Source organism: Vigna angularis, chromosome 1, assembly GCF_016808095.1.
Source record: "Vigna angularis cultivar LongXiaoDou No.4 chromosome 1, ASM1680809v1, whole genome shotgun sequence".
In the NCBI taxonomy this organism is placed as follows: domain Eukaryota; kingdom Viridiplantae; phylum Streptophyta; class Magnoliopsida; order Fabales; family Fabaceae; genus Vigna; species Vigna angularis.
Window position 1 is genome coordinate 62616105 of NC_068970.1, and position 10477 is coordinate 62626581.

General features: G+C 45.0%; 1 protein-coding gene across 1 annotated transcript; it reads right to left on the reverse strand.

The window, feature by feature from the left end:
• Positions 1 to 6468: 6468 nt before the first annotated feature.
• On the reverse strand, positions 6469 to 7789 carry LOC128195445 (uncharacterized). Its single transcript, XM_052873010.1, has 2 exons — positions 6605 to 7789; positions 6469 to 6507 (listed from the first exon to the last, which is right to left on the reverse strand). Exons 1-2 carry the CDS (start codon positions 7787 to 7789, stop codon positions 6469 to 6471), a joined length of 1224 nt encoding a protein of 407 aa, XP_052728970.1.
• Positions 7790 to 10477: the final 2688 nt, after the last annotated feature.

Consider the following 10477-nt stretch of genomic DNA (forward strand, 5'->3'; position numbering starts at 1 on the left):
AATGTGGAGACCAAGATACGAACCTAACAACCTTCTCTCCTCCTTCTCTGAACTGCTTTCACTATGTTGTCTTTCTCTCTTTTCCAAGTCTCTGAGTAAGGTGGGCTGGGTACCTGCAAAGGCACTCCGACGCTCAAGTCAATAGGGGTGTAGAAAGAGGTGTTGTCAGAATAACCAAATCTTTCTTAATTTTCTCTTAGGGGAAAAACGTACCTTTTTTCTCCTGTGCTTTGTATATTTAAATTAACATAATAAACCGTTTACCTGAAAATCCGGTCGGTTACGGAAACTGACTGTTTAGAAGTTGTAACCGTCATATCGTGTGCTGATATCGAGTTAACTACTTCTATGATATATGGCCGTGATTCACGGCGCTGTGTAACCAAGATGTGTAACTGCTCATCTGTAACTGTTAGATCACGATGTCGCATACTGTATGTCGATCATCATTCGTGTCGACCCGAGTGAATGACGTGTCGTTAGATCACGATGTCGCATACTGTATGTCGATCATCATTCGTGTCGACCCGAGTGGACGACGTGTCGCACGTATGCTTCATGTCGGTTGTCGAGCCTCAACTGGTCGACAATGCCACATGGTCGACCACGCTATGAGAATGTCCTGCAGTGGTTTAATTGTCGTCGGGTTATTGGTCGACAGTTGGAGGATTAGGTATCCTATAGTACATGCCCCCCAAGTCCGAGTAAATGGATGATGACAAAGTTACGAAGGACTTTTGAGTATTGTTTGAAGAATCGAGGAGACGTGTACAACAGCTGTGCGTGGCGTTACGAATTTGGGTTCTCCCGCTCCTGTAGGGAAGTGAGGGGACGCGAATTAATAGCCGTTAGATGACAAAGGATCCTACGGCGCCTGACGATGAGACGGTTTGGCTTCTTCAGCACGATTTCAGAAGGGGGTTAGTCACTTTTGCAGGAGAGCAGACATTGAGAGTGTGCACTGTTAGCGAGATTGTCTCTTCTTCAGTCTCATTGCCCTCGTTGCTACGAGAATCAACCAGGTAACCCTAAAATTTCTTTCATCTTAGTGTGTTTTTTGATCATGGAAGGAAGGGGGCAGGATATCGGGGGCGATATGCCTGGGCCGTCATCTACGGCGGAATGTTCCGAAGTTACCACGATACCCTATGGGGAAATGGCATTTGTGTATGGAAATGTGTGCGGCGAGGATCCAAGGGGACGCATAGTGTCTCCGATTAGCGGAGATGAATACGCCTGGGCGGCGCGTGAGGTAAAAGAACTTAGGAGTCAATTTAGGAGTAGGGCTGTAATTACGGATTGGATTGAGAATAGTTGTGTGTTGAGGACCCTAGGGTATCACACCTGTGTGAAGCTGATAGCTTGCCGGGAGGATGAGAGGATCTGTTATGGGAGGGAGAATGCCTCTGATGAATTCTTTTACTGTTATGCTACGCTATTCTATGATCTGTATGTGAGATTGTCGTTCACCACATTCCAAATGGATGTTTTGCGCACCTTGGAACGCGATCAGATTGCCAGGGATCTGGATCAAGCGAAGAACTCAATGCTGATAGTGGCCCGAGAGAGGAACGCGCTGAAGGTAGAGGTCTTTGAAAAAAATGAGTTGATCGAGGAGCTGAAGGATGCGATCATGGACGAACATAAGAAGGGTTTCAGGAAGGCCTTGAGGCAAGTCGGGCACTTGCTTCAGGTATCAACAAAGGGAGCTGAATTTGACGTCCGGAAGGATGTGCATGAAGGTCATCTGAAGCCCTTGAAGGAAATTCCGGATGACGCTGTCCTGGAGGGGGAAGAGGATGAAGAGGGGGTCGCCAATAATGAGCCCGAGGGAGCAACGGAAGTGGACGAGCTCGCCAAGGAGACTGCTGAAGCTGTTGAAGGCGACACATCCCAAATTGTAATAGATTAAGATGTAGTAAGGATCTGTACATACATACTTGAGTATTTGGTTGACGACTATAAATGTTAATCTTTGATTATTCACGAATACTTGACGTTGAAATTGATTGCGCTGTTCGTTTAACTTAGCTGATTCTGCTATTGATGATTTGCTGTGGTGATCCCTAAGTGTGAATGTCGAGTGTATTGATAATGCTTTGTGCGACAGTGGGAGTGTATCTTGATCAGACTGGGTGTTCAAGGGTGAACATCGGCCAGTGGGAGTGTATCCCGATCAGACTGGGTGTTCAAGGGTGAACATCGGCCAGTGGGAGTGTATCCTGATCAGACTGGGTGTTCAAGGGTGAACATCGGCCAGTGGGAGTGTATCCCGATCAGACTGGGTGTTCAAGGGTGAACATCGGCCAGTGGGAGTGTATCCCGATCGGACTGGGTGTTCAAGGGTGAACATCGGCCAGTGGCGATCAGACTGGGTGTTCAAGGGTGAACATCGGCCAGTGGGAGTGTATCCCGATCGGACTGAGTGTTCAAGGGTGAACATCGGCCAGTGGCGATCAGACTGGGTGTTCAAGGGTGAACATCGGCCAGTGGGATTGCTTTCATCCTCTTCGTGTATGGAAGTGTCTGGTACGATAACCCTGGGACTTGACCTCACAGCAGTGATAAATGAATCTAAACAATAATCATGATGAAAGACAATCTTTATTTGATAATTAAACTTGATAGCGTTGTAAGAAGAATGAATAAGAAGTGGATGTTAACTAAAGTAATATTTAAGGTGAGTGGCGTTCCAAGTGTTGGGAACTGGCTGTCCGTCAAGAAGCTGGAGACGATATGCGCCGTTCGACATGTCCTCAGCAACCCGAAAGGGTCCTTCCCAGTTAGCTGCGAGTTTGCCATGGGCTCGATTCTTTCGAGCTTCTCCCCGCTTTCGCCACACCAAATCGCCGCTTTTGAAGGTTCTGGGCTTGACCTTGGTATTGTACCGTCGAGATAGCATGCGCCGTTGGGCCTCTGCGCGGATGGTGGCAACCTCACGACGCTCAGGAAGGACGTCGAGATTTGTCCGTAACTGCTCTTCATTAAGGGACATATCAGTGATTTGTCGCCTCAATGAGGGCTCGCCCACCTCGACTGGGAGCATGGCATCAGTGCCGTAAGTTAAGTTGAATGGCGCGTCCCCTGTAGATCCATGGGGAGTGCATCTGTATGCCCACAGGACCTCGGGTAGCTCCTCCACCCATAAACTCTTGGCTTCACCGAGTCGCTTTTTTAACTCTGTCAAAATGGCTTTGTTAGCGACCTCGGCTTGGCCGTTGGTTTGAGGGTGCTCGACTGATGATGTGACATGTTTAATGCCCAAACTGTTGAGGTAATCTTCTAATTTGCGTTCGATGAATTGGCGACCGTTGTCGGTGATGATCTTCTGAGGGAGACCGAACCGACAGATGAGACGCCAAATGAACTTCTGCACTTGTTGGGCGCTGATGACGGACAGTGGCTCAGCTTCTATCCATTTGGTGAAGTAGTCAACCGCCACGAGGAGGAACTTGTTTTGCGCTTTGGCGATCGGCAGCGGTCCAACAATGTCGAGACCCCACTGGGCGAACGGCCATGGAGAGACAATATTGTGTAAGTCTTCAGGAGGTGCACGGATGTCGTGACCATGTGCTTGACAGGAAATGCATTTCTTGACGAATATCTCGCAATCGCGGTCGAGAGTAGGCCAGTAATATCCAGCGCGGAGAACACGTCCTCTTAATGTCCGTTTGCCAGAGTGAAATCCACATATCCCTGTGTGCAGTTCGCGGAGCACATAGTCGCCCTCTTCTTCCGAGATGCATTTTAGCAGCGGAGTGCTATGGCCGCGACGGTATAGGTCGTCGCCTATACACACAAAACGCGCAATGTGCTTGGAATCAGCCGCTGTAATGCTAACACCTTTGTCCTGCCGCTCCATGAGGTCTTTGATTCTCTGCCGCCAGTCTGTTATAGGTGTCGACACATTAGTAACAAAAGCTTCCACCACAGGACGGTCGAGCGTCATTCTAATGATTGAAGATAATTGCGCTCGCTCCTTAGAATGAGCTAATTTGGACAAAAGGTCCGCTCTTGCGTTTTGCTCCCTGGGTACATGGAGGACATTAACCTCGACGAAATTGCGGAGTAAAGCCTGAACCTTGTGGAAGTAACGCAACAGCTGATTATCCTTGACTTGATAGATTCCATTCACATGGCTGACGACCAGCTTCGAGTCCATCCGACACTCTAAACGCTCGACCGACAACTCTCTAGCCAGGGATAAGCCAGCAATTAAGGCTTCGTACTCGGCTTGGTTGTTGCTAACTGGAAAATTGAATATGATGGCTTGCTCTAGGACCACATCATCCGGCCCCTCCAATACGACACCGGCTCCTCCCCCCCTTTTGTCGGAGGAACCATCCACGCTGAGGAGCCATTTTGTCGTGGGATTTTCTGGGGCAGGTGTTAACTCGGCTGCGAAATCTGCTAAATGTTGACCCTTGACAGATCCACGGGGCTCGTAGCGGAGGTCGAATTCTGACAGTTCCACTGACCAAGCAACCATTCGTCCTGCTAAATCTGGTTTACGGAGGATCTTGGCGATGGGTTGATCTGTGCGGACTATCACTTGATGGCTCTGGAAGTATGGTCGAAGCCGGCGGGAGGCTGTGAGTAACGCTAAGGCAAACTTCTCAACGCGGGAATATCGTTCCTCAGCCCCTTGCAAAGTGCGACTGATAAAGTAAATCAACTTAAGGGAGGGCGCCTCCTGTATCAGGGCGGCGCTAACCGCATACGGGGCGGCTGCGAGATACAGCTGTAAGTCGGATCCCTCGTCCGGTCGAGCCATAATTGGAGGACTGGTTAAGATGTGTTTGACAGTGATGAATGCAGTCTCGCAGTCATTGTCCCAGTGCTGAGTGGAGCCCTTTTTCAAATTCTTCAGGATGGGTTTGATGTGTTCAGCCAGCCTTGGAATAAATCTAGACAGGGCGGTAAGGCGACCCACCAGACGTTGTACTTCTCGTAGGGTTTTTGGTGCTGGCATGTCGAGCACGGCTTGGCACTTGTCGGGGTTGGCTTCAATACCTCGACGTGTGAGCATGAAACCTAAGAATTTTCCCGCGGGGACACCGAAGGTACACTTGGCAGGATTGAGGCGCATGTTGTACCGTCGGAGCTGGGCAAAAACTTCCTTCAAATCCTGGAGGTGTTGTTCGACAGAATTGCTGCGTATTACCATGTCATCGACATATACATCCATGCATCGTCCAATCTGGTGATGGAAGACCTTGTCCATAAGGCGTTGATAAGTAGCCCCGGCATTCTTCAATCCAAACGGCATTACTTCATAACAGTAGTTAGCGCGTTCGGTAATGAAGGCTGTTTTGCTTTGATCGGGCTCGTACATTGGAATCTGGTTATAGCCTGAGTAGGCGTCGAGGAAGCTTAGCATTACATGACCCGAAGCTCCATCTACCAGACGATCGATGCTGGGTAAGGGGTATGAGTCTTTAGGACATGCCTTATTAAGATCAGTGAAATCGACACACATTCTCCATTGGCCGTTGGACTTTTTAACCATAACTACATTTGACAGCCACGTAGTGTACGTCAACTCTTTGATGAACTGGGCATCCAGCAGTTTCCCGACCTCAGCTTGGATAGCCTGGCGTTTCTCTTCCCCGACTCGTCGCTTCTTCTGGGCAACAGGTCGTGCTTCCCGGAAGATGGATAACTTGTGGGCCATGACCCCGGGATGGATGCCTGGCATATCAGCAGCTGTCCACGCGAATAAATCTGCGTTGTTCCGTAGAATGCGTCCCAAATCGTGCTCTTCGCTGGAGGTGAGGTCTCTGCCAATGCTAGTGGTTTTGGATGTGTCTGTCGTTAAGGACAGGAGTTTGACTTCGCCTTGCGGATGCAGACGCTCGTCTACATTGGTTCGGGGGTCTAAGTCGACTGTCGTTGCCTTGGGTCCTGTCGTCCTTCTGGTTGGGATGAAGGGGGTGATTTTTAATCCGGCGACATAGCACTGTCGAGCTGTGCGCTGATCAGCCCTCACGGTACAAATGCCTCCATGGTCTGTCGGGAACTTCATGGCGAGGTGGGGAGTAGACATTATTACTCCAAACGCGTTTAGACAAGGTCGTCCTAGCAGGGCGTTATACGATGCATTTGCCTCGACCAGCAGGAATCGAACTCGAAGTTCAGGTGCCTCCCGACTTGTCCCGAGCCGAGTTCGCAGGTCAAGGTATCCCCTGGTGTCTACTCGTTCTCCTGAGAATCCGACAATCTGCTCATTAAATGGGGCGATGAGGTCCTCAGATAGGTCCATTTTCTGAAAGGTGGACCAATACAAAATGTTGACCGAGCTTCCTTGGCCGACGAGGACCTTTCCGACATCATACCGAGCTATATTAGCCGTGATTACCATAGGATCATCATGATCAGGGTCGGGAGCATGGAAGTCAGCGTTCGTGAACGTGATATCAGGGATTGACCGAGCCTGACGCTCGACCATATGGACAGACTTCAACTGTCTCAAATGTCGCTTCCTCGCCGAAGCCGACACGCCTCCCCCTGCGAAACCACCAGATATGGTGTCGATGCGGCCTCGGACTGAGCGTTCTCTCTCTATGCGCCGAGGTGGACTGCGCGACCGCCTACGGTGTCGAACATCTTTAGGGGGAGATCGCTGGGGACTTCGCCTAGGAGGATCTCTTCGACGAGGAGTTGTTGCTCTAGTGGAAACTCTCTCCTTAACGTAGTTCTGGAGATAACCTGCACGAATGAGTCGTTCTAACTCGTCTCTTACTACGTTACATTCTTCCGTGTCGTGCCCATGATTCATATGGAACCGGCAAGTTTTGCTGTTATTCGCGTTCTTTGGAGTGGCACTTCGCCGCACGGTGAGAAGTTCGGCGTGTAAGGCCTCTTCTAGCACCCTCGCCCTTGGTGCGTTGAGAGTCGTGTAGCGATCGTATTTGGACGTCCACCCCGACTCCTTCCTAGGTGGTCGATTTGGTCTGTAGTCGTTGGGGGGTCGTTTCGTTGGTTTTGTTGCCTCCTGGTTAGGGACATCCTGCTGGCGCTTCATCCTGGAGTTACGGTGATCTTCGATGCGGATGAATTTCGCCATAGTGGATTGGAGTTCCTCCAGGGATGCTGGAGGGTCAGCATATAGTTGTTCCGAGACTTGTCCCGGCGTTAAGCAGGACGACAGGTTGCTGATGATAAAGGTGGGAGTAATATCTGGCACACGTCGGGCCGTCTCGATGTACCGCTGCATGAAAGCTTTCAGGGTCTCATCCTTCTCCTGCCTGGTATGGACAAGCTCAGTAGCAGTCATCGCTGGTTTTTTGTTGGCTGCGTACTGTTTTCGGAATAAAGATTCGACGGTTGCAAAGCAATCTATGGAATTTCGGGGAAGTTTATGGAACCATTCCAGAGCTTCCCCTTTAAGGGATAAGGAGAAAGCTCTGCATATCACCGGATCGCTATCGGTATAGAATGCCATTGCATCTATAAAATTACGTAGATGGTCGTCAGGATCTTCAGAACCATTGTAGCGTTCCAAGGTTGGAGGAGGCTTGTCCGGCATGTTTGCTTGCATGATGGCTTCTGTGAATGGAAGCAGGTTAGTGAGGCGCATAGGAGTAGGCCCCCTCCTTCCTCCACCATGATGGCTGGCATCGTTATCCTCCTGTCTGTTGGAGGCGGATAACTCTGGTGGTGGGATCTGTGCTCGCAGCGCCGCTATCTCCTCCGCGTGTTTACGTTGAATCTCCTGCATGGTTTGTGTCTGTGCCTCAATTTGCGCCTGCAATTGCCTGATCAAATCGTGCGTATCAGAATTTTCCATCGCTCCAGTGGTCGTTGTTGGGATAGTAATCTCGGCCCCACGGTGGGCGCCAAAATGTTTCAGTAGGAATGTGGAGACCAAGATACGAACCTAACAACCTTCTCTCCTCCTTCTCTGAACTGCTTTCACTGTGTTGTCTTTCTCTCTTTTCCAAGTCTCTGAGTAAGGTGGGCTGGGTACCTACAAAGGCACTCCGACGCTCAAGTCAATAGGGGTGTAGAAAGAGGTGTTGTCAGAATAACCAAATCTTTCTTAATTTTCTCTTAGGGGAAAAACATACCTTTTTTCTCCTGTGCTTTGTATATTTAAATTAACATAATAAACCGTTTACCTGAAAATCCGGTCGGTTACGGAAACTGACTGTTTAGAAGTTGTAACCGTCATATCGTGTGCTGATATCGAGTTAACTACTTCTATGATATATGGCCGTGATTCACGGCGCTGTGTAACCAAGATGTGTAACTGCTCATCTGTAACCGTTAGATCACGATGTCGCATACTGTATGTCGATCATCATTCGTGTCGACCCGAGTGAATGACGTGTCGTTAGATCACGATGTCGCATACTGTATGTCGATCATCATTCGTGTCGACCCGAGTGGACGACGTGTCGCACGTATGCTTCATGTCGGTTGTCGAGCCTCAACTGGTCGACAATGCCACATGGTCGACCACGCTATGAGAATGTCCTGCAGTGGTTTAATTGTCGTCGGGTTATTGGTCGACAGTTGGAGGATTAGGTATCCTATAGTACATATGTCATTTTCACTATTTTTACATTATTTTAAATGACTAAAATTATTTCAATTATGTTGTATAAGTGTTACGTAATATAATTAAATTGTTGAAAAATACCAATATTTGAAGAAAATGTATTAGAGGTTAGGTTTTAGGAACACTATGTAAATGAATATGATGTTGGTAATAGTAAATGTGTATGGCAAGTATAATTTCCAACAAATTTATTTAAGGTACTTATGATAAGACTTTCTGTTTATGATTTATATATCCGAAATTCTTCCTCCGTGTGGATTTCATATACGGTAAGACTACATAGATTTTGGAAGGCTGAGATTATGATGATATATGGGGTTACATTTTATTTTTTTTATTTGGTAGACAATTTCTTCTATCAACATTTGGTAGACTATGTAAACATATAATATGTGAATTTAATGGTTATAAATCAATGACTATTGGGCATGGAATGAACATGTTTTTAATATTGCTACTTGTGTGTATAGAAGATTATACCACTAAATCAATTTACGATTGGCTTAAATTGATATAATCACGTTATTTGAAATCATTTATAATCACAAGAGAATTATTATTAAAAATAATAATAACAAAAAAATATGGAATATCAAACCAAACTTATACACAAAAAATTACAAACTTTAAAAAAAAAAAACTTTAAACATAAAAAGTTGGAAAAAAATCAAGAACAATAATATATAACATAATATCACAACATTTATAACGAGTTTCATTTTTAAATTTTTAAAAAATGTCAATTAATGTGATTTCTCTCTCTGTAAAACATGGTAACACTTGAACACGGTTATTTTATATGTTTTTAAACATTTTTTTTTTCATCTTCCTCCAATATTTAGAGAACAACTTGAGAAAGGAAAAAGGGTTTGACAACATTACAAAATCACTTTCTAATAAAACACCTATAAAGTCACTCAATGAGCTCCCATAAATTTGAAATATAAAGAATTTTGCATCCTTACAAAAAAAATAAAAAGCCATCAATATATTATTTCTGAAATAGTCAATACAAGTTTTAAGATAAAGATTCTCACAAATTACACCATCAACATTCATCTTAATCTAGTCACTGTGAAAAATTACAAAAGGATTTGTATAAATATTCCCAATCTAGTGTTTATATGCAAATATTTTAAATTTAGAAAATCATGTACATAACTTTTCATGTCTTATAAAAGAATTAACCACTAATATTGCATATCTTCTAACCTTGTGCATTAGAGTTTGCAATAAAACATTTGAAAATTTTCATTTTCCAAATCATTCAAATAATATAAATTACAATAACTAATTGAATAAGTTCAACAAAACATTTCTAATCAAAAACAATTAAACGAGTGGTAGACAATTTTTGAAGATCTAGAAAAAAATGTCCCACAATGAAAATCAAATGTATACAACGATTTGATCTTCAAAAAAAATATGTTGAATGGATTGTTCTTGTCCCTTGTAAGAAACACACATGGAGAATAAATTCCACATGTACCTTATGCCTTTTTATCCATCAAATGGCTATTATGTAAGAATTTTCATAAAACAAGGATTTTGAGAGATGAATAAAAGCAAACCAGATTAACTTCTATTGATCCTTTTGAGTAATAACAATAAAGAAAATTTTTATAGGTAGCTCCCTTTTGATTTAGAATCGTATAATATTTAAAAAATTTAATTAAGAACATATTTAAAGGAAATGATCGGAAGACTCTGTAAATTGCAATTCATAAATCCCAACTAAAAAAAGAGATATAATCCAAACAAACAATGGCAAAAAAGCGTAAGAAGACAACAACACAAGGAACACTTATAAAAAGAGAAATGCATATACTTAAACACCATAAATCATTCTAAAAATTAATTTTAACACTATCACCAACAATTAACTATATCACAAAAATATCTCATTTGTGGAAT

Excerpts from the sequence above, each read along its gene's own strand:
- LOC128195445 (XM_052873010.1), bottom strand. The coding sequence starts at position 7,789 with ATGGAAAATTCTGATACGCACGATTTGATCAGGCAATTGCAGGCGCAA. Across the intron at positions 6,508-6,604 it reads AGCGATCTCCCCCTAAAGAT|GGGGAGGCGTGTCGGCTTCG; the intron begins GTTCGACACCGT and ends GTGGTTTCGCAG.